This window comes from Chinchilla lanigera, unplaced genomic scaffold (genome assembly GCF_000276665.1).
Source record: "Chinchilla lanigera isolate Chin_1 unplaced genomic scaffold, ChiLan1.0 scaffold00019, whole genome shotgun sequence".
NCBI lineage: Eukaryota > Metazoa > Chordata > Mammalia > Rodentia > Chinchillidae > Chinchilla > Chinchilla lanigera.
This window is the reverse complement of record NW_004955420.1, coordinates 15,221,945-15,247,219: the sequence shown is the minus strand read 5'-3', so window position 1 is coordinate 15,247,219 and position 25,275 is coordinate 15,221,945. Positions and strand designations below refer to the sequence as shown.

The 25,275-nt window shown below is 39.2% G+C and overlaps 1 protein-coding gene across 1 annotated transcript in view; it reads right to left on the bottom strand.

Moving 5' to 3' along the window:
• Window positions 1–25,275, bottom strand: part of Atp13a5 (ATPase type 13A5) — a 103,743-nt gene that overhangs the window by 56,687 nt on the left and 21,781 nt on the right. The window contains exons 2-9 of the mRNA XM_005383208.2: window positions 23,724–23,897; window positions 22,423–22,569; window positions 22,145–22,215; window positions 21,965–22,045; window positions 18,054–18,123; window positions 14,048–14,182; window positions 6,634–6,706; window positions 5,621–5,749 (exon numbers count right to left, since the gene is read on the bottom strand). Of these exons, the coding sequence (XP_005383265.1) occupies window positions 5,621–5,749; window positions 6,634–6,706; window positions 14,048–14,182; window positions 18,054–18,123; window positions 21,965–22,045; window positions 22,145–22,215; window positions 22,423–22,569; window positions 23,724–23,897 (880 nt within the window). The remainder of the gene's footprint in view (window positions 1–5,620; window positions 5,750–6,633; window positions 6,707–14,047; window positions 14,183–18,053; window positions 18,124–21,964; window positions 22,046–22,144; window positions 22,216–22,422; window positions 22,570–23,723; window positions 23,898–25,275) is intronic.

Here is a 25,275-nt window from a genome sequence, read left to right as displayed (position 1 = left end):
AGTCATCCATTCATGTACCTTTTCATTAAACAAGTATGCTACACATTTACAAAATAATACAGAAACAACACAAGCAATACAGAATTTCAGACAAGGTGATAGGAAATTAACAATGATTGTTATGTTACATATTGATATCTTCAAATTGGTTACTCAGTTAAATGAATACAGGCATGTAAGATTGATAAACAACTAAAGATTAACTGTTCCTTTCAATAAAGTAATAGAAATCAGTAGTACAACTATCTTAGCTATCCTGTGTGTGTGTGTGTGTGTGTGTATGTATTTCCTTATTTCTTTCTTTTCTCTTTTCCCTCATCCCAGTTGTTAATTCCTTTTGAGCAGTTTCTTTCCCTTTCACAATATCTATTGTACCTTTTAGATTTTATTCACTCTTTCAGGTTCTTACATTAGTGAAACAATATGGTGTTTACACATGAGGGTCTGATTTATTTCATTTATAAATATGGTCTCCAGTTGTTCCATTTACTTATAAAAGCTTAGAGTTGATCTTTTATCTTTCAAATAAAAAAAAAGAGTATGCTAGAACATCATACTCATCCTACACCTTTTCCAAGTGAGCCCTATCAAAATCTCCTTTTATTATTCCATTCTTCTCAAAAATCCTTAGGCATTCCCATTACCTAAGGGGTAATAAAGCCTAAACTCTCTTGATAGATATCAAAGCTCACCCCAATTCAAACATTGGTGCTATAATTTCCCTGCCTGAGTATCAGCTAAACTAAGCCTTTATATTTCCTTTTGACTCCCATTTTTCTGCTGGTACCATTCCTCTTCCTTTTTCTGGTAACTGTAGGACAGAACATTCTAGGAACAAATGAGTTTAGAGTGCAAAAGATAAATTTCAGAGACAAAAATAAAAATATTAATAATACATAAAGGTCCCAGATTTAAAAAGCACTAAAATGAATTTAAAATTCCTTAGGTCTTTTGCTAAACATTCAGTTAGCACAATAATATGTAATTGTTCTAATCTGGCAATAGTATCACATGGATTAGTTACACAAATTTAGGTCCTATCTCTAGGTAACTGAGGACAGAGACTTTGAAATGCATATTTATATTCTGAATTTTCCCTAGTGGTATATAATAGGTTCAAAATATGTATCTTTGTTAAATGCATAGATAAATTAGATAAAAGCAATTATCCAGGTTTTTCTACTACTGTTTTTTCAAAACTAGCTTCCTATTGTTTTTTCTATTATAAAGTATAAGAAGCTATAAAATTTTTATTCGTGGTCTTTGTATGTTCTTCAGAAAATTCCTCTGTCCATGTATCATTTTCTTTAAAACAATTGCAATATTCATCTGTTGTGTGGATGAAGTTACCAATGGCATTTTAAATTATTTTGTACAAGGAATAGAACCTTTGGGCAAATCTCCAGATCATTACACCACATTGTTTTTGAAATTAGCCTTTATAACAGGCTATATCTGTTATATCTATACTTGTAGATAACTACAATGGTTCATCTGCCTTCACCACCAGAATACTAATACATAATATTTACTTTAGCTAATACAGTAGTAGAAAAGTTTCACACACACACACACACACACACACACACACACACACAAAATCAATGGAATTGGAGGCACATAGGTATTAAGCAATCAAAGATGAAAGCCACCTAGGGATACTGTTCCAGAGATGACATTCAAACCGTACGACTTCACCCGGAAATGATTTTCAAGTCTCCTACACTATTAACATATTGATGAAAAATCTCATGGTTTGCACTTTATTGGGAGCCCTAGAAAGGATGAGTTCGCCTACAAAAGATGGGGGGTCTAAAGAGGCTGGGCTGGCTTTAGAAGGGAGTAGAGTCATCATTCACAGTCAGCGGGAGAGCTGGCTCCTGGGGATTGCTGCTGTGAAATAGAAATTCCTTGCTCGTCCCAGGGAGGCAGTTTCTTCTGCATGGTAATTGTGTTTAGAATGCCATGTACTTGCTTATTTACGTTTCTGAGACCCTCCACTGTAAAGGATTTATCTTCATGTGATTCCAACACACAACACAGTGCCTGGCACAGAGAAGGCATTTCCAAGCTTTTACTAAATAAAGCAATGAATAAGTTAAAGAAAGGGAGTAGGATGACAGAAAGGGAGGATGAGAAGAGAGTAAAAGATCTGACCTATTAACTGATGCTAGCTACTCTGGCAAGATACCAGCGTGAACTAGCCACTGCAGGGGTTCCAATGTGTCCAGTTTGGGGTCTCCACGCTCAGGTAAATCAGAACTTTCATGGGTAGAGGGAGAGGAAGGAACTGTGGAAGAGCGAATGCCACCCCTCTCCCCACCACCCTTTGGCAGAGAAGCACTGACTCTAAGCATAAGTTCTGAGGACAAAATACCTGGATTTCGGTGGTTTATTTTCTAAGGAAGCACAATTGCTGGTGATTTATGTTATTTTTGTAGCATCATTCTCACTCATTCCCATTTGCATATTTCACATTCCCTCCTCTAGAATGTGACCTCCATGAGGACAAAAGTCACAACTGTCCTGGTCACCGCTATATCCCTGGTCAGTGCCTGCTAATAAACATCTGTGAAATGAGCAAATAAAAGTAGAAGCTAACAAATGAATTCAGTGCTCAGCTACATTATACTTAAGTTGCCTGATGGTAGGCAAATTATGTACCTTCTCTGGGTCTCAGATTTGCACACCTTAACAGACTTGCAAATGCATAAATAACAGGTAAAATGTAGGTACAAAGCCAAATACATATGAAAACTAAGAAAATAGCTATTATACTGAGGAGAACATGTGAAATATTAATAGATTCTGCCCCCCACATGACAGTCACTGTTGCTTCTTGGCTCCTCTCCTTTGAGTGGCCCTAGATCTTGAACAGGATCATTGTCTCAGGAAAGGAGGCAGAAAAAGTGGACAAAGGTTTTGAGTTTTGAAAGTCATTCATAAATTTGACCATGGATTTGAGGGACTACCTAAGAGTAATGCCTTCCCTTTACTGCATCTCTACCTAAATTAAAGACCCCAGACTGGCATTGGAAGAGAATCCGAAAGAGACTTACATGTCATGCCTCCCTAAGAAAAAGGCCCTGCAGTATGGTGTGAGGACATGCAATCAAGTTTTGGGAACACAGATTAATAGCACTTGGGTCTTTCCAAGTATATAGGCCTCAGACAATTTAAGGTAGAGCAGGAACACCTGAACAAGGAGATGCCCCAAAGCACATTTCCCTTCTCCCTGCCCTCTACAATACTAGGCAAGCAAACAAGGATTGGGAGAACTGCCAATATATTATTGGGAAGACTCACTGGCTTACCCCAGGTATTCACACTCGACACTTTCCAGAATGGGAAAATTTGGAATCAAAATAAAAATTTCATGTAGATACAAAGTAAAGCTGAGTCTCTTGCATAGGTGCTTGTGGCAATGGGACAAAACTGAGGAAACAAGCAGAAGGAAGGTCCTACCAGGGGGCAGCACTGTGGGAATTACAAGTAGCGTGCAAGAGGTGATAAGGCCTGGGGTGAAGGCAGCCACTGTACTCCCTGGAATCATCTTCCTCACTCCTGTGTCCTGCATGTTTGGAATAAACACCATCTCCAGTTCTGATTCATACTTATTTGCTGAGCAGCTTTTGTCTCTTTGCTGCAATTTCCTCATTTATAAATTGGTATTACACTAATTCCTACCTTAATTTGCTTTATGCCACGATGAAGTCGGAAGTAAAAATTTATAAAACAAAAGTTGCTGCTGAGATGCTAGGAGTATTCACTACTTTTACTCTTACACAAATAAAAATTTCTGTAGATCCAAAGGACAATTTTGCACATTGAGAAAAACAAAGCTGAAATCCTGTTTGAGGATAAATACCCTAAGAATACACTTTCAGGTTCAGAAACCTAGCCCTAGTCTTTTGATTGTTCAGTTGGGATAGTTTGTACCAACATTATGTACATTAATGGGAAGACCTATGTAAGCGATGCAATAAAGTATTTAAAGCATGCTTGGGAACTACATTTTTTGAAGAAATCAATGAGAAAGAGACAAAAATACATAGAAATAGAGATAGAAAGAGATATATTTCTAGTTAATATGTCTGTCTTCACAATTTACTTTGGTTACATAGATATTAGTGCTGGTGATTTTAATTTTTCCAGAAATGGACATCGGAAAATGCCACTTGCCCCTGAAGGTCATTTTAGGTCAATTTTGTATGTTTATTAAAAGGCAGAATTATTTACTGTTCCTAATTCTTTGGGACCTTCTGAGTTTTCCTGAAAGTCATGACAGGTATTGTATGCTGACCCTAGTCACAGAAAAAGGAGCAAACTTCGGGCTTAAGCTTTCGCACTGCATCAGTGCTCTCTGGTGCCAGGGAAAGTAGCTGTTCCATACCACCAAGCTGCAGGAGACAGAGACAATTGCTGCATTTGAGTGAGAAGGACAGTTTTGCTTGAGCTTGAGGTTTGCACGTTGGCTACTATGGCAACATTCTGGATAAAAGACATGATAAGTATGCAAATCCTTATCACTATCATTATAAGGCAGTTAGATTTCAACACATTAAAGGGATATTTTATAATTATACTAAATATATTTACGTTTGCTACATTTTCTTCTTTCAATTTTAAATTAAGCAGATCCATTTTTAATGTGAAATCTGCTTATGCTGAACAATTCAAGAATAGATAATGAATTTTCATTACATTTAGGTTGTGTTGAAGCTTTGTGTATGCTTTTTCTCCCTGACTTCATACCATTTGAAAGTAGAAAAACTCAACAATCTGTAAGCATAAAAGACAAATAGTTTTTATCTTTGTGTTGCAGTATACTTTCTTTTATTACAATGTGCTGTGCTTTGTGGGGTTTCTGCACCCAAAGAACATTTTATAAATAGTGCCTCATATAAATACAATGAGACTTTCCAAACTACAAATGAATAGTGGGACCATTCTAGAAATAACTGGAAGAACAGTTTTCTGCACAGAGAGAACAACTGCAAATATAAATTAAAAGGAGAACCAACTGTTACTGTCTATAACCTGAGGTTCAACACAAACTTTCCAGCAAAACCTAGAGGTTGCTAACTTTCTATCCGTACAGCACAGGTTTAAGAAAATCTCTACACTCTTCCAATTATGATAGTTGTTGTCTTTATAGGTTGTATGTTGTTTGGATAGAACTATAAACAATTTTCTTGTTTATGAAAAGATTGTTTCAACCTGTTTACCTACTCAAGCTCCCTGCACTCATCCTATTCACTGCACACATTGGACAATTAGTCATGGTATTGAATCTTTTTTTTTTTTTTTACCAGGAATCGAACTCAGGACCTTACACTTGCCAGGTAGGTGCTTGTACCACTGAGCTATACCCCTGGCCCTGGAATTTTTCTTATAGTTTTGTATTTATTGTAGTTTAACTACCTGACTATTAAATACTAGCTGCTTGTGTATATTGTGTCTCTATGTCAATGAAAAGGTTGGGTGTATGTCTGTCATCAAGCTCTCAATATTTTACCAGGGGGCTTGGTACTAGGTTGGTAAGTAGATGTTGGTCTGGTTTGCTAGCATGGACTTATACATTGCACATGGAGGAGGGAGCACCATGACAACTGCTTACCTGTGAGCATGCCTTCGTTCACCACACAGCTCCCATCAATCAGAACAGCATCACATGGCAGTGACAATTTTCCTGGAAGAACAAGAATATCTCCGGGAACCAAGAGGCGGGATTCCAGCTCCTGCAAACCTATGTAATAGCAAAAATTCCGTGACTAACGGACCTCTTCCTGTTTTTACATAAGAGTAAAGGTAACTAAGAGTGCTTATCAACCTGCTGACTAAGAGCTACCTACTTGTTTACCTGCTTAAATCCCATTCCACTCAACTAAAGCTTCCAGGAGAACCAGGAATAGGGAATCGTTTCCTGGAACACAGCGAAGGATTAGCTCAGCAACAAAGTTCCATTTTGAGCCCAGTACCTGGTCTCTGCTCTACCCAGAGTGAATGCTCAGGGGTACCGATGGGAAGAGAAGTGCCCCATGGTTTCTGTTTGTACTTTGCCTGGGTCCCTGAACCCTGGGCAACTTCGCCTTGGTGGACTGGAGTCTCATGTAAGCTTTCCAGGCAGCTTTCTGCTGTTCTGCTGTGTAGCTCTACATTTCTTGAAGAAATTCATGGCCACTCCATTCCAGGCTGGCTCAGAGTATATGCCAAGTGTCAGCCAACATCTAAAAGCCTTCTTTGGGTCTATGTTCTAGGTGGCAGGGCCTTTCTTTTAGTTATTTGAGAAAGGCTTACTCAGTAAATGAAATATGGAGAGCAGAGGGAATCTGAAGTAACCCAGACACTGGGAATCAGTGGCTCAATAGGGCTGGGCCAAGACAGAGGCAAGCAAGAGGAATGGAGGATGAAGGTGAGGGAGGTAGCTACCAGGGCTTGCAGGTGCAGGGGTAGCATTCACACTGCCTCACCTCTTCATTTCATGTCTTAGATACCTAATTGTCTCATACTAGTCTGAGTCCTGGGTTCATTCAGAAAAGACTGTTTCCCCTTATTTAATAACCAAGGACAAATGAGCAGGATTCTACCCTGAAACAGTCAGATGCTGAAGCGGCAGAACATGTGACTTACCTTTGTCTTTGACAGTGATGGTAACCTGGACTTTGTTGTGATCTTCCACAAGGTTGTGCAGCTTAACTGATTGCTGTGAAGGTAAAGTTAGGGTTTCAATATCAGGTAGTCCACATCCTAAAAATCGCATGATCTCTACACAATAAATGCCCAGCCTGCTATCGCAGCCAAAAAGCTCCGTGTGAAAGATTCAACCACTTCTACTTTAGATACTCCACCTTCTCTGCCTCAATCCCTACCTATCTGACCCGCCACATGCAGTAGCAATTGTGTTCTTGAGTTTGGATGTTATTTCACTTCCAGGAAAAACAGCGCACAGTTGCTGCTGGAAGGACCTACACTGACATAACAAGGCTTCACTTCTTGAGCATGCGCAAATAGAATGGGGAGGAATGAAACAAGGCTAAATAGGTTGCTTCTCCTTCTATGCCTCTGTTTCCCTGTGTGTGAAATAACAAAGCTAAATTGATCCATAAGTGGCTTTTTGCCACTAAGAGCCTGTGGCTGTGGCATTTGTGTTTTCGTTGTATGGGACACGGCTGCCCCCTGTTACCAACTGTCATTTGCACGGTGGATGGATCTGCAGGCAGGAGTCTTGCTGCTGTTTTGAATCCCAGTGCTACCACTTATAGGCTATTTGGTGTGTTTAACTCCCCTCTGTTCATCTGAATGGGATGATAATGTGTTTATATTTTATAAGGTTATATTACGTTCATTAATGCTTATAAAGCCCTTTCTTTAGAACTCAGTACTATGCTGAGAGTTCATGAGCATGGGTGACTAACAAGAAAGTTGCTGATAGAAAAACAATTGTGAGGGGCTGGGGACTTAGCTCAGCGGCAAAAGCACCTGCCTGGCAAGTGCAAGGCCGTGAGTTCGGTTCCCGGTACCGGAGAAAAACCCAAAAAAAAACAAAACAAAACAAACAAAGAAAAACAATTGTGAGCGTATGTCAACTGGGAAGACTTGGTTGAAGTAGAATGTACTGAAACACCGCTCTCTATGAAGGGGTGGTGGAGAGGGCTGGGATGCGCTATCCCCTAGGACAACACAGGAAGCAGCAGAGGAGCAAGGGATTTTATCCATAGACTTCCTCACACTGACTTGGGGTGCCATCACTCAGAGAGAGATTGACTGAGCCAGCCACGACAGGGCTGAGCCTTTGGTTACAGCACTGCCCCTTTTTGTATGAATCTAGTGACCTGGGCAGCCCTAAGTAAAACAGGATGAGAACACTGTCAGCAGTGCTCAAATGCAGCTTAACCTTAACCAAATATAATATTTTTTCGTTTAGATATTAAATTATTTTGATCTCTTCTATTGATGAGTTTTCATGTTACAAATATCACCCAGCCAAGACAAGCATGACACACAATTAGGCAACTTTCCCGGTAAGAGACCATAATGAATTCAGTGTTAACATTTACATGCAAAAAATTATTATTCAGTTTTCCCTGAAAAGCTAAACTTTGCCAACTAGGACCAACTGAGTGGAAGAAGTGATGTTACTGTTGGGTACGGATGCATTGTCCTAAAGTGTGTTCCTGGATTTGGCTGTTGGGTCATGCTGTTAAATACTGGGGAACAGTGAGACTATCAGTCCCAACTGCTGAGTTGTAGATTTGTCCTATGCACTCACCACCAATTGCAGTACATAAGAAATCTCACCTTACAAGTTAGTTATTTCCTCTGTACACCAATAGATAACATTGAATTGAGTCAATTCCAAATCACCTTCAAACTCTAAAATATATCACACCAATTTATTTTACAAGCGAGAGCCTTATCAGAAACCCTCAAGACTTCATAGAAGAAATACCCAAGGCATAAAAATGACTCAAATGACCATTTTAAAAAATAGTTGAAAAATACTAAGCTACTACTACTTGCTATGCACTGTTGTAGGCACTTGGAATAAATTGTTCGTATTTTTAAATGTTCAACAAGATTTTATCATGAGATTGTTATCTCTCCAACAAATACATAAAAAATAAAAACAAAACCAATACAATGAATGTATCCCCAGGGTCAAAAATATTGAAGTGACTTTGCCAAAATCATTTACTTATTAAGATTGCAATCAAACCAAGGCTGTCTGGCTCAAAAGCATTTTCTGTTGATGAGTATATTCTTCTGGAGCTTGAAAATATCATTTTTCTTTAGAAGATAAACATCCTCCCTTCTTTATTTTCTTGCTCAGCAAACTCCTTTCATCAATGCCATGATAACTTCAGCCTGGCTGAGGAGGATGATAATCAACCCATTTGGAAGTGGAGAAGTATGAGTTAATAATGCTTGACAGTAATTCTCAGACCTCATTATGCTATAGAGCTGAATTTGTTTATCAGACTTAGCATTCTGTATAACCCACCATGCTTCCATACCTTTGCTCTGTTCTCTAGAATGTCCAGCCCAGCTTTTGCCTAGTAAACTCTTTGTAATCCTTCATGTAAAGCCCTGTTTAAATGTCACCTCCACCCCGCAGTCCTCACCTTCTGCAGGAAGAATGCATTATTCTGTTCCCTGTGTCTTCACCTGGGTTGGTGAACTGATCGCATTCCATTAGAGCTTTCTATTGTCAGGTGAGGCAGAAAGTTCACAAAAGAAAGGGTCTATGTGTTCATCCATGTCCCCCACTAGAGTGTATCACATAGTAGGCTCCCCCATAGTAGGCAAATACTTAATAGAACTGAATTATTCTAATTCTCACAACAACCCTGGAGTAGGATAACGTAAGTATCCTCTTTGAGCTGATGTACTCAGAAACTCTATAAGCACAGGTTTCTATGGCAACCAACCAGCCAGGAACAGGCAAGTGCTGTGATGCTTGCCATGACTGCGAAGCTCGTTGCCTGATTTTCATTAGACCCCCTCTGGTTTCTCCAGGCTCTCTCCAGTGAGACCAGGATTGGTTTCCCAGGCTAATTTGCATATGTTATTATGCAGCATCTGTTGCTTGATGTCCTTGCGTTTGCTGTGGTTGGATTTTCTCCAGAGATGAGTAATGGGGACACTAACTCAGGCACCTCTTGAGCACAGCGCAGTCCTGAATGAAAGCAAATACTATGGACCGGATATGCTAGGTGCCTGCTCTAAGAGCCACCGTGGTAGACCCAGCCATGGAGTCTGCAAATAAAGTTCACTGTAGAGACATGTGAGAGTCACAGCTTGCTGTCAAGGAAGGCAGCGAGAGTGTGGGTGGCTTAGGCAAGGTGAACTCTCTGTGCAGCGTGATTTGCTACTAGAGTAGGTACAAGATGGTATTGTCTTGCACTTCCGCAAACACTTCCTCTATTATGATATTTTAAATCCTGTGTTTGTTTAGCTAAATCTTTAATTCCACAAAATGGTGTATTTCAGTATAACTCAATAGATTTTTTTTTTTAGTACTAGATATTAAACTCACAACCTTGCACACACTAGGCAAATGTTCACTGAGTGCTAAAATGCATCTCCAACCTTTTAAAATTTGATTTTGAAATAGAGTCTGAAGCTGCTTCGGCTGGCCTTGATCTTGTGAGCCTACTGCCCCAGCCTCTCAAGTAGCTGGTCTTGCAGATATTTGCCACTGTACCCAGATCTCAATAAAATGATTTGGACGTGGAAATAGATGCTCCTTCCTTCATTCCTGCCCACCTCCTTCCCCCAAATTTTACTGTCCCAACCAGGTCCAGGAGTCACTTTGAGAATGTGCTCAACATAACAATGAGAAGTACCTGATTTGGAATCAGGAAACCTGGTAGTGAGGTCTACGGCTGCTGTTAGAGAGTATGAGAAAAAATTACTTCACTTTCCTGATTGTTCCTGTTCTTCCTGGGCCAGAGAAGGATATAATAATTATATCTGCTTTGTGTTGGAAGCTTTCATGCCCACACAAACATATACATTGAGGATGTAGGGTCCTATTGTAAACTCTAAAGTACTAAACAGATAGTGAGGTGCTGGGGATTTAGCTCAGCGGCAAAGCGCCTGCCTGGCAAGTGCAAGGTCGTGAGTTCGGTTCCCAGTGCCGGAGAAAAACCAAAAAAAAAAAAAACAAAACAAAACAAAACAAAAAAAATAAACAGATAGTGATTGTTGAGGATTTGTGATTTAACAGGTTCCCACTGGCTTGTACCACCTGGGTACACTCATGACTGTCCCATCAAATGGCTTTTACCATTGGTAGTAGAAGGGCTACAGTCACGCATGGTACAGTTATGCACGTACCACTGGTAGCCCAAGCTGCTCAGCAGCAAGATATATAAATTACGGCCCCATTGTGAAAGTGTTAAACTGTAAAGATCCAGTTTCAGGAAACTGGCACATTTTGTGTGGATGCTTTATAGGTTGGGTCATATAACATTTTAAAACAAATACTAGCTGCTAATGAGATTAGTATCCTTTCAAATTCCTTTTCTTTTTCTGAAAGGAATCCTTCTCAATATTGTCACACTAAGTCTGAATTTCCCATGTTAGTCACCATTTTTGCCAAAGGAATTTAGGGATTTTATTAAGATGCAGAATTGAATGTCTAAGTTCCATCAAGGGTTTAAAAATACATATTAAGCAAATGACAAGCTGACAAAACTGAAATCACCTAAGTTTGGAAGGGACACATTTTATACAAGATTTGAGACCTAGAAACCATAAAGGGAAAGAGAAACACATTTAACTGTACATAATTTTTAATGTATAGCAAAAGTCAAAATTAAGAGAAAAAATATAGACCAAAAATAAAGCTTTTCACATATATGGTATATATATATATATATATATATATATATATAAGAAAAATTTGAAACTCAGACAAATGGGAATGGGTCAACATTCACTAATCATTAGGGAAATGTACATCAAAATATCAATTTTTCTTTTTTTTTTTTTGGTTTTTCTCTGGTACTGGGAACCAAACTCACGACTTTGCGCTTGCCAGGAAGGCACTTTTGCCGCTGAACTAAATCCCCAGCCCCAAAACATCAGTTTTTAAAAATGTATTAAAGCTGCCTCGTAGGCCCCCAGAGGGAGGGCCCCCGGCGCACGGAGAGCCATGCGGCCCTGAGAGCTGTTGCCCTCAATTGCCGCTGCTCAATTGAGAGCTATCATGACACAGAGAAACAATGACACCATTGGCCCACCATGCACCAGCTGCAGACCCACCTACGGATGTGTGTGAATCATTCAAACATGGAAAAACCCCTGGGAATACATGCTATACAATGGGCCACTCTTGCTCCTGCCATTGAAAACCAGAAAGGTCTAGAGTCAGCAGAGGAGCAACTGCTGAACAAGGACTCGGAGAACATGAAAATGCAGACTAAGCCCGAGGGGTCAGAGATCTGTGGACTCGGGTCACGAGAGCCACTCGAAAGCTGTAAACCAGGAGGACCTTGCACAATACCTGCAGAGACTCCCTGGAAGCCATTCTTCCCCTGACAGTACAGGCTGTGGTGGAGCCCCGGAGCAGTCTGCAACAGGATTCCTGCTGCCTGTGCTGACAGTTGGGGAGAGGACACTAACTCATTGTGGGGTCCCAATGCGAGGGGAGGCTGGAGAGAAAATGCTACAAAAAATGGCTTTGGCCCCAGACGGCTCACTTGATTTTTGACAACCCTTAGGCTGTAACTACTTGTTAGATCCTCCTTGCCTATCTCTGTCTTCCTGAGAAACCACTTCTAAGATACCACCATGTATTACAGCAGTCATTGATATTTTCCTACTAATCTATCCATAACTCTGTAATGTTTGTATTGTTCCTATCCTATTTCATAAATGGATGCATGTTTATTATTATGTGTTTCCTACAACAACCATTGAGAATAGTTAATGATTATTCAACAGGTCACTCATGTATAGTTCTATTTATTTTCCTTTGAAGATACCTAAGTAGAGTACAACAACTATTGATAATCTCCTGCCTCTTTTGTCTGTAACTCACTATTATTTGTCTATTTGTTTTCCTGAGAAACTATCTTGTAGATAACAATATGTAAAACAATAACCATTGATAATTCCTTACCACTTTGTCTGTAATTTGGTAAGTCCCCCCCATTATTGTTATCCTTCTTTTACTCTTTAAAATAAAAAAAATTTATTAAAGTAAAAAATTTAAATATCAATACTATATAACACCAAATGCTGGTGAGGAGCAGAGGAAATTATACTCTTATGAGTTGCTGACAGGAGGAATTATTTCATTTGGAGAAAATTATATAGCAACATCTATTAAAATTCAAATTATACCTATCCTTTTATCCAGCAACTTGGGTTTTGGTTGCTAGACTAAAAAATGCAAATACTAATATGCAAGCATGTATCTATAGTAGTTATGTTTAATTCAACATTATTTTTGGTTGGAAAAACTGGAGGAAAATAATGGTATTTCCAATAAATAAAAGAATATTTGAGTAGTTTATGATACATCATGAAATATAATTTTAAACATGATTTAGAATGATTTTTATAGTTGGCCAATTGCCATTTTACATATAGAGTCAAAATGTCCTAATTAATATGCATGAAGTTCTATTTTAATTTAAAAATGAATAAGTATATAAATTTGCTTATAAATTTATACTATGCATTCACCTAATAAAGTAAAATGAGAGGGAAAAATGTCTGCAATTGATAATGACATTGATAAAGAAGTGAACAAATACATATTTACAATCTTAGTGTTTGAATTTACACTTCTGGAGATTCCCCTATAACAATCATTTTTAAGCCTTTGGAATATGTAGCAATCACCTGTTATGAATCTGTTTAAAACTAGAGGTTCCTGTTATTATCTGGATATTTTGATTTAATAGATAATTCTCTTGCTGAAACACTGTCCCACAGAGTTGAGAATCAAGCCAAATTTATTCTATTAACCTTCCCCAAATTCCCACATAGAAATATCTCTATTTCTTTTGGGTTTATATGCATTCTAAATGAAGATATAACTTCATTCCAAAGAAAGAAACAGACACAATAAAGGAATTTTAAGAGAAACATTTAAGTTTTCATAAATATCTAGTTGAGAAATGTAAAAAGCAAACACAGTATTTAAGTGGAGCCATAGGTTGTCAAATCATTCTGAGGGACACATGTCCTGATTAATATGCGTAGCTGAAATACTCCCACTTCCCATCCTGCTAAAACTTCTGCTAACATCATTAATCTATCACAGCATTCTTTCTCAGCCATACTCAGATACAACTTCTGTGTTCTTCTACACACACTGTTCAGTGAAGTCTTCATCAGAATTTGCAAAGATATTTAAATTTGTTCCTAAAGTCCTCTTACTGAGATTCTATATTTCACAAGCCTTTGCTTATTGTTTTGTTACAGCTTGTGTTTGACAAAGCAGCTCCTTGCTCTCTTTGGAAATTCTAAAGGTTTTGTTTCTTTATCTGGAAGCTGAACAGAATCCAACTGTGCTTTTATCTCTTACCTGTCTCAAATCATACACACTTAAGACAATGGAGATAACGGTCAGGATGATGATAGCCACCGAGTACTCTATGTAACCTTGCGACAGCCACAAAGTTAGGGTGAAGGCTTGGAATACATAAAATGGATTTAAAACCTGCAAGTACAAAAATAGCGCTTATATACACTTTAGTAGCGATCTGGTATAGTTTACTTACAGAATGATTTATTCCCATTTTTAACATACAATAACCTTTAACATTGAAGAATTTACTTACCACTCCATTAATTTAAGAGAAACAATGTCAGCCACATAGAATATAACATGAAGGAAACAAAATTATTTTTACTACTTACAGCCATGCCTATAAATTGATAATTTTATGCATTTTGACTTTTCAAAAATATTTTATCAGTCTCAAAATCTAACAGTTTACCTTTCTAAACAGATTGATCTGTCATGGAGGAGGAACATGATTCAGCTTCTTTTTAGGATGAACTTTGATTTTTGAACAATGTTATTACATTATTTCAAGTAATCATATGCTGCAGGTTTAGCCAAGTTATGTAATGAAAATGAAAGATTCTTCTTTCATCCAGGTCACTTTAAAGTGACTATTCTTTAAAGTCACATGTATAGTAGGGTTGTCTGAGGTCATCTGGTTCTTTGAACAAGGCTCATCCTTAGAAGCGCTGTTCTACCCATGGCTGCAGGACAGTCCCAGGTAGAAGGCATCGTGAAGACCCAAAGCTCACCAGCCATGTGTGCACAATATTGGTTTCTTCAAAATACTCTCAATTTTTCATTCCCTCAGATTTTCACCTAGGTCCTGGCGGTCCACTGTTGATAATTATAGCAAAGAGGACAAAGGTGAAGAGCTAGAGAAAGGTCATCTGATGTACAGCCAGAATGAAAATTAAGGAGCCCTTTGGAACAGGGCAAAGATTCTTTTTTGGGGGGATTCCCTTTATTTTTATAAATGAGATTAAATATCAGCTAAAATCAATGATTCTCTTTCTTACCCCCACTTTCTTTAATTCCTTAATATAGTAAATAAAATTCTAATTAGTCCCCAAAACAAAAAATATCTGGTTAATAGGTTAATAGGCTGTTCTCTTAAGGGTTTCTTAAACTCACAGATATATTTTGTACATTTAAAAAGCATTTATTTCCTAATGTTTCTTATTATTTCCATCTAAACTTCTGTACTTAAAAATTACAGGTCTTGTGTTGGATTGGCATAAAATTCTGTAATTGTAGATTGTGTAGTAATGCTAACATAATTTTGTGTTTGTAGAAATCCAGTAAAAATTTGGTTACATTCTTTTTGTAGATGACACAGTACTATCCTAATTAATTACCCCCTTACTCAATATTCTTCAGAAACCAAATATGAATTAGAATTTTACTAGCTTTTTTTCTATTAAAGATGTAATACATGGGTGGTAGAGAACATTCATACTCCTTTCAAAATAGATCAAATTGACACCTGTTAGGATCTTTAGCAGTTTGAAAATGGACTTGAATATGAAGGCTAAAAAGCAACTTCTTTTGGATACTTGATATATACATATGAGGGTGTTGCAATAAGTATACATAAATCTTCTGCACTTCCTGCTCCATTTAGCTGGGAACTTAAAACTACTCTAAAAATGTTCTACTTTTATCCAGGTCATTTTTAAAGTGACATGTGCTTTAAAATCACAAATATAGCAAGATTGTCTGGAGGACATCTGGTTCCTTGAACAAAGGTGATCCTCAGAAGCAGGGTTCTACCCATGTCTGCAGGACAGCCACCACCAGAAGGCATCACTAAGACCCAAAGCTGGCCAACCAGGTGTGCACAGTTTTGGATACTTGGTAATATCTTCAATTTTCCATTCCCTCAATTCTCCATCTAGGTTCCAGTGATCTGCTATTGAAAATTATAACAGACAGGACAAATGTGAGGAGTGGTCACAGGAGGTACAGCCAGAATGAAGAAATAAAGTTAAAAAATAGTAGTTTAAGTTTTGCTCTAACACAGAACACCAGCAGGTAAAAATTTTTATACTAAAATGATACAGCCATGCTCCAAAACAAAATGACCATCTTCACAGGTGGGACTAAACATGTACAGCATCAGGAGGAGACTAAAATCACCTGCCAAGTTGTTTAAAAGGAAAAAGGAACTAGGGTAGGGGAAGGGAAAAGGGAGAAAAAATGCAAGTTAGTTATTCTATTAATGTCTCTTGGTTCATAGAAAAGGAAGGTTTGTGCTAATATCAATTAGAGAATTTTCTGTGCCCATATATTGTGCTCTGAGTAATTAGTGTAAGGATAACAATTTACAATGTAGCAACTATTTAAAAAAACTCAACTTCCCAGTGGCTTCTAAGCTAGACAGTGGCAGGTAGAAGCTCAATTCTAGGAGCTACAGAGACAGACTGTGATCCATAAGGGACAGGGGACAGAAATTTGGCTTTTGGTAATAGACAGAGGTGGCAGTGGGCTTCCTGTCCCAGCATGGAGGCTTAGAAAGTCTGCATCCAGAGATGGCTCATTAGCTAAGGGTAGAATGGGAGAGAAAGAGCTGTGGAACAACCATGGGCTGGCCAAGGCCCAAGCTGACACAAGGCCTCCAGGTGGCAAATTGGGAGGGCATCACACCTCCAATACAGACATGGTTCTGAGTCGGGGATGCCCTGGGAACCAGCTGAAGGCAAACACAGAACCATCAAAGAGGCTATCAGGCACAGGCAGAAAGAGGGGAGAGGGGAGAGAAAATATCCTACTTAAGATGAGCTTACAAAAATAACATCAATGCACACATGGAAGATATTGTTTAAAAAAACTAGTAAGAAAAGAGGACATTCTCAAGAAAATGGAAATAATAGACCAATTTGAAAAAAAGACCGAAGAGTAACATTTCAAATCCTCCAAAATCACAGAAGTTATAACATGGCCCCAATGTTGTGCCCCTTCCCCAATTTGTATGTGGAAGCCTTCAGCCAGTGTGATGATAGTTTTGGAGGTGGGGCCTTTGGGAGGTAAGTGAGTTCCTGTGAAGTCATAAGCATGGGCCCCCGCGCTGATCCTTGCAGGAGGAGTAAGGACCAGAGGCAGCTCTCTCTCTCCAATTTGAGGGGGCACAGTGGGAGGAGGGTTGTGGGCGAGCCAGGAAAAGCCCTCACCAGGAACTGAATGTGCAGACACCACAAGCCTGGATTTTCCAGTTTCCCAAACTTTGAGAAATAAAAGTTTTCTGTTTAAATCACCCAATCTGTGACATTTTGTTGTAGAAGCCCCAGAGCTAAGACATCCTACTACCACCATCACCACCAACACAAAGTGCAACAGCCAGGAGATGATAAAACAGGAATTTCTCTCTCACTGTTCTGGTTTATATCTGGATGCCCACTAAAGCCTCATGTGATCATGGGTGGGATTTGGGGAGGTGACTGGATCATAAGGGTGTGATACCCATCGGTGGCTTAGTTCCCCTGATGAATTTATAGTGAAATGGTGTGCTGGGAGGCAGAGCCTGGTCGGAGGAGGTAGGTTACAGAGAGGGACATGGCCTAAGAGTGTCTATGTCCCTCTCTCTGCCCTCCCTCTCTTTGTGCTCCCAGGTCTCCACACCCACTACCTTGCTATCCTACCTTGGAGCCAGCCAGCTGTGAGCTGAAACCTCTACACACTGTGAACCAAAACAAACCTCTCCCCACCTAAGTTGTGAGCATAGGTGTTTTGTCTCAGTGAAGAAGAAAGTAACTAAAATTCTCAAACTGGGAAAAGATTTTTAAAGTGGATTTGAACTTCAGATACATGGTTACTGAAAAAGGGTCATCCAAAACAGAAAGCTTAATGAACAGGAAAAATAGAAAGTCAAGGTACCAGTCATAAAAAGAAATCATGAAAAAAGCAGATTTCATTCACATTAAAGTATTCACATGCTGCTTAAGTTTCCTCTGAGTGTTAGGAAATTAAAAGACAGGGCAGAATATTATTTTTTCAAAAATTAAAAAAGAAAAACTCAGTTAGTTACCTGTTTAACAAGCAGCTTCCATATGGGCTGGATTTCAACCTCAATGGCATTGGGCCCACACACAAGTCTCCTGTAGGAGATTAATCAGCCATGAGTATCACACCTACAGCCTCAGCTAGTGCACACCAGATAGACCACAAGCCCCTTCTCCCCTCTTTAGAGATATTGTGGATTCAGTTAAATAAAACAATTTGCTTGTACTTTTGAAGCACAAACCAACTAATATATTTTTAAAATGAAACTCAGTGCATAATGAACAAAGTTGTTTTTCTGCTTTAAAAATGTCTTTGGATGTATCCTGTACACGTACCAACTCCCCACCAGGACTGTAAACATTATGTATTACAAACATGTACCAATAATAAAAAATAATAAAAATAGGTATTGGTTTAAAAAAGTCTTTGGCACAATTCAAAGGGTCAAAATTAAGTTATAAAGACAGTCCAGGGGCTGGGGATTTAGCTCAGCAGCACAGTGCCTGCCTGGCAAGTGCAAGGTCACGAGTTCGATTCCTGGTACGGGAAAAAAAAAAAAAACCAAAAAAAAAAAAAAAAAGGTACTGGAAAAAAAAAAGGGGGGAACAGTTCAAATTATTCTGTAAAATAATATGACACAGCTTAAAAAAAAAAAAAAAGAAACACAGCTATAAAGATACTCTCCTAGACTTTTTCATCAGGTAGACCACTCTTGATAAAAATGATCGAGTCTGTTCTGCCTCAGTATCTCCAGCACCTAGGACAGCCCCTTAGCATGCAAACTGAATGAAGGAGCAGATGTACTGAAACAGTATATATGATTTCCACCTTGCAAATGTTACATTACACAGAAGTGTGCATTACATGTGTGCATTACAAAAAGAAGTTCTCGCCCTTGTATAGTAATTTACAATGCAAGCGTTATTTGATCCTCACAATAGTCCACAGGAAAATTTCATAGCCCCACTTTGTCAATGGAGAAACCTGTTTAGTGTGGGTATTTGGTCACAGTTGCACACATTTACTGTTAATCTCAACAATACAAGTTTTAAGCAGTGTCAAAAACTGCATTTAGCCTTTTATATCTATTCACTTCAATCATTTTATTATCCTCCAAGGTTTTATATTATCCCCTATTATAAAGAAAATTGAAGTTCAGATATATTAACTGACCCAGGACCTTAGAGCTAGAAAGAGGCAGATCCAAGCTTCCAACCATGGTCTCTATGATTCTGTTCCACAGTTCCACCTCAGCCAGTCCCAATGGGGAGCATCTGCATGAGGGATCTTTGGTGCCACTGAGGTATACCAGAGAGCTGTACCCAAGTTCATCTGCTTTCTGGCCATGTCTTTAAAACTACAGATACTGCTTGCAAAGGATAGAGAGGACTCACACCGAGATCTAGTGTTGAGACACTAAACCATGGAAACACTAAAGTTTGATGGTGTTAAGAGAAGAGAGTAATCAGCTGTGCTGCTGTGTGAGCTCACAAGTCCCTAAACCTCGTATCTCTCTGTTTTCTAGGAGCGTAACCTTCAAAGGGCATAAAGAGTGTGGTTTGTAAGTATGGTTTCTCTTCTGAATTTTGTTTCCCTGAGATCTGAGGAGTAAGAAGGTAAAGCCTCATGGTGGGTGCAGTCCTCTCTCTCTCCCTCCCGCCTCCTGTTTGCTTCTTTCTCTTCTGATGCTCTGTTTTCTCATGGAAGAGCTTGGAGCTGTGCATTGATGTCAAAAGTACCCTCTCTTTTGCCCACCACTTGGACTCTTTTCCTTTGGTGCTGACAAATACACCTGTTTCATCAGAGGCATGGCAAAGGTTGAAGACTAAGTTTGGCTCTGCAGAATCACTGAGCCCACTGTGAGCCTCTCTGCCCAACTTCTCCTTGGGCGATGGAACACTGCTGACTTGAGCCAGCCATGACCCTTCTGAGAGAAGGAACTCTGTGTTTTTAGCAAGCACACCATGTTATTCTTATATGAAACAAGCCTAGGAGTTACTGCTTTGCTTTTTTAAAGTTTTTCCTCTTCCAGAACAGTATAAAAAAATGAGCCAGCTCCTAGATCAGAACAATACTGAAAAATGCCTTAGAGATGGTATCACTATATGAGATTTCAGAAGTAATGCATAATACATTTAAATACAAAAAGTTTTCAAAGTCATTAAAAAAATATTGCCCCAGCAGCAATAAGCACAAGATGTTTAAAGGATTGATTTTGGGCATTTATGAAATCTCATTGATAGATGGAGATAGAACTCTACCTAGGAAACAATTTTCACAGGAAAGATTGCCCATCGGGGCAGCTACTTCACATTTATCCTTATTTATCAAGTGCTGAGCTTTAATAAACATCATACATAATTAAATTTAAATCTGGTCCACACAATAAAGAACTTGACAATACAATAAGGAAGACAGAGTACAGTTTCCTGAGTTATGAAAAATAGAGGAGATAAAGATAATCTTATAAACATAGGCAAATTTTATTTCATAGGCATGTCTTCATGGTGGGTGCAAAGAAAGTAAGTAAAATGTGAAATATTTTTCCCTTCATTTCTTGCGGTAGGACTGGAGGCTTTTGAAACAAAATCTAAATATGATTGACAGGCTGGTTGAGTGATAGCTTGCTAATTCCCTAAATGTATTTGAACTTGCTTGTATTAAAAAAAAAACATGGAGCATGAAAAATAAAAGAAATGGAAGCACAGGAATCACACATGATGAAAAGCTGCAGAGTTTAAATACAGATTTCTCTGTGGGCTTCCTAACATCCAGGAAGGGGAGAAAATGCACAGATCCTCATAATTCTTAGCAGAAAAAGTATAAATGCACAGATCTGTGTAATGTTTAGTAGGAGAATTCATTTTACCCTGGAAAGAAATTTCCAGAAGGTACCGGAAAGAGAGCAAGGAAATTGTCCCAGGAGGTCACAAAGCAATGTTGTAGCAGATTTCCTCTTAGTTTGAGAATGGGTGCTCTTGGCTGACTAGAAAGAAGGTTAAACAGGTAATATCCCTAAAACCGGCTGAGGAATGAAGATTATTATGACTTTGGTGACACTTTGTGATTGTTCACGGAGATTGGCCACTTTGAATCTCAGTTTTAGGAAACAGGGCTATATCTCCATGGGTAAGTTGGGTAAGTGTTTTCTAATCTTGCCAAAGATATAGCTCAGTGGTGCAGCGCCTGCCTGGCAAGCACGAGGTCCTGATTTCAATTCATGGTATCAAAAAGAAAAAATCTTTTCCTAATCCATGTGCATCTGCAAGTGCCTGTCTTATGAATGTGCCACTATTTTTGCCTTTAGCACCAGTCGGTGGATGTCTCTGGGACAATGACCAAGGGTTTCTTTTTTAGATCACCGGTTCCTTACAAAGTGTGTGGCATATTAAAGACATGTTAATAAGGGAATGGATGTGCTCTTTTATTCGCTTATATACAAATATCTATTGCGCTCCCGTCTTGCATCAGGAACTCTTCTAAGTGCTGCAGATACAGTGGTGAATAACATCACCAACTGAACAGACAAAATCTGCTCCTCCAAGGCTATATGTTCATTAAAAATACAGCATTAATACACTCTGGATCTCAGAAGATGTGGAGCATTACGAGGCTGATATTTATGGAGTGACTGAAGTTTTTTGAGGAAAGAAGTAAAAGGACAACACAAATAAGACTACATCTACAATAAGACACAAATAAAACAAGTCCGGGAGCAAAGATCAAATTGTATTTGACTGCCCTGCCCTTTCTATTTTTTCTTAATAATAAGTTCCCTTCAGAGAATAATTCAGAATCTCTCTCTGAGGCCAACACATGAACTGGAGTTCTAGCAAGGCGGTGAAACATTACATCAACAGCCCGTGGGTGATGACCCATTTAATACTTTATTTTCCTGCCGACAGAATTTACTCTGAGGAACGCTGCGCATCCTACCTGACCTCTTGCTCTTCACTGCTCAGACCCAGCCCGAAGGTATGATGGATGTCGTAGCAGGAGTTGCTATCTTCCAGCAACCTAGGATGGGGTCGGGACAGAAACCACACTTCAGTTCATGACACAAGTCGAGTTCTTCCCTTACGCCCGCTGTGTAGAGGTGAGAAAAGTCGTACTTACCCCACTTTCTGAAACCGCTTCTCCAGGTGATCCCAAACATACCTGATTTTCTGCACTTGGATGCATCGCAGCTGCAATTACAAGTGAAACCCAATAGGTGTCATTCAGAAGATAAAGTTTACTGAAGTGGAGTTATGCAATGCAAGTCTGTAAAGCTCCTGCCTTCTTCGGCAGTAGCTATTATTCCCAGGCCAACAGCATTATACTCAGAGCTTCCATCCACAAACACTTACTTCACTGTTTCTCTGAAATAGCACGGCACTCTTAAAGTCACTTACTTTTAATTCTGGTTTCATTACTGCTCGGTTGATGACAGAGTGGCAGTCAGCCACCAGGGAGTCTTCTGGGTTCTTGCTTATAGGAAACTTCAGTGTGGATAAGTAGAGGCAGACCACCTTCTTCCTCTTATATCTTTGAAATTCATCCTAAAAGAATCAGTCCAGCCTATGAAATTTTCAAGTCTTATTGCATAAGATGCTCAACTAACAACACAACTATCACATGCTAGACCAGGGAGTGCTTCTCAATTTGGAACAAAGGCAAAGAAGAACATCAGCATTATCTTAGAACTTACTAGAAATGCAAATTCCCAGCCTCACCCCAGAGTTACTGAATCAAAAATTCTGGTGGTGGGGTCTCAGTCTGTGTTTCAGTCTAGAGGAATCAGATTTGCACCCAAAAAAACAGAACCACTGGGCTACAGAAAAACGGAGGAAGAAAATACTTTGTAGCAAAGATTTATGTCTGGAAAAATGATTTCCAACTATTTTTAAATAGCACCTAGTTGTTTAAAATGTGTAATATCCTCCTCCAAAATACATATTTCTGAAAAAGTGAATGACCATTCTCATATTATGGTGTAAGAGTTGTGACTCTGACACAACACATTCTACTGCCCATGGAATGGCTAGGAGCACTGCCTGGCATGCTAGAAACTTCACTGGGTTGAAGTGAAGGAAGTGTCCTTTATTCCTGGGCTGAAAAAGAGACAGCTTGCTGCAGTGATAGTTTTTCCTTCTCCTTTTCTGGCCTAGAAAAACTTTTCGAATGCTGGCTCATCATTGGGTAGACCACAGATGCAGTGTAGAAGACATGATTGTAGTTTTTCATTTCTGTTTTTAATTTATTTTTAATTGCCACGTAGTAATTGCCTATGTGTAAGGAGTACAGAGTGACATTTCAATACACATGCATGGCGGGTAATGATCAGAGTAGAGCAATCAGTTTATTCATCACTTCTGATGTTCATCATTTCTTTGTGTTGGAAACATTCACAGTCTTCTCTACTAGCTGCATTGAAATAGTTAATTGTCATCAACCATGGTTAGACTGCTGTGTTGTACAGCTTTAGAAGTTATTCCTCTTACCCTACTGCATGGCTGTACCTGTTAATTACCCATCTTCCCTCTATCCCTCACTCCCCACATACTTCTCAGACTCTGGTGACATTATTCTACTCTCTACTTCCATAAGATCTACTTCTGTAAGCTTTACAACTCCTCATATAAGTGAAGGCATGCAACAGCTGTCTTTCTGTGATTATCATGGCATTTGAAGAAGGTAACAAAAGGGCACACACCGTTGTCCTCAGCAAAACAGTGTCTGCTTCTTGCAAAGGGCATGGGAAACAGGTGGCCCACACCCTCCACTCGGGCCTCCAGTAGAACATCAGCTGAAGGACCCCAATGGTCAACACAGAGAAGACAAGGCACACGGCTCTCCGCAGAGTCTGGGTATGGTATCCAAACACCTCCTGGATGGTAAAGAACACATTACTCTATTTTACCATTTTTGCATAAACACACAATTTTGTTTTAGAAGATACAAACTTTAAAGCACAGGTGATTGTTGTGTTATAGGCAACTGAGTTAGACAGAAACATTATAGGCAGTCAGATAGGGCCAGGCCCTCAAAGGAGCCAGTATGAAAGACAAGATACCTTGCATCGGTGGTAGAGATGGGCATTTCTGCTGTGGGCCAGGCCTCAAGACAAAAGATAAAATAAATGCATGCACAAACTTCCCTAGGGGTGGACATCAAGGATTAATATTCTAAATAGGTAGCAATCATCTTAAAAAGTCACTAACCCAACCCCCTACAGGAAAAACCCCTGTTCTGTATTCATGCCCACTTGCTACATGACTCACTTCCCCATTTGACCCAGATTTAATCAATTTTACCTAAACAATTATACATGTAATCTTAGTGGTTGACCATAGTTTTGTCCCACCTCATGCCCACCTAGCAAGTTCCCATGTTTTCCACCTTGGACCCTGTTATGGTTTATGTCTGTATGTCCCCCCAAATCCTCATGCAGTCATAGGGTGGGTTTCTAGATTTCTGATTGATCCATGGTCCAATGCCAGGATTATGAGTGTGAGTGCTACACCCACCCTGGGGCGGGTAGTTTGCATGTGATATGAGGGAGGAAAGAGTCTTGCTCTCTGCCACTCCTCCCTTTTTGCTCTTGTTACTTTTACTATCTTCCACTGCCATGAACTGTGGCCCTCTGCCTTGTGCCACTCTGCCTTGGAGCCAGCCAAGTATGGACGGAAATCTCCACAAACTGTAAGTTAAACAAACCTTTCCTTCCTTAATTCTGGGTGTTGAGTATTTTGTCTTAGCAATGAGAGAAAAGTAACCAAGACAGATCCATCTCTCCTCATGGTTTTGCTCTATAAAAATCCCTGAAAGACACAGGTTCCCTGGGCAACCCACTTTGGTCTCCTTCTGCCCCTCTCTCAGACAGAAGCTTTCTTTCCCCCAATAAATATATTCTGCTCTTAACCTCCATTTTTCCTAAAATTCATTCTTCATTTTAGAGAACATGAACTTATCCCAGATATCTTTCAGGTTGGAAGTTTCTTTCCCCTAAATCAATTGGGAGATAAATTTGGCATCAGATGGTCAAATCCCATTGCCTGCTTGCAACTATCAGCTGATACAATAAACAAAGAAAGAGTCTTTATTCCCTAGGTTTGTGAAATGAAAACATTACCAGGAGGAGCAAGAAACCGACAGATCTTTTTCCTTCTATGTATTTATAGGAGTCACCTTGGATTTCTATAAAATATTTCCTGTTTCAAACCAAACTTTTAAAAATATATTTTAAAATTTGTTTATATTATTTT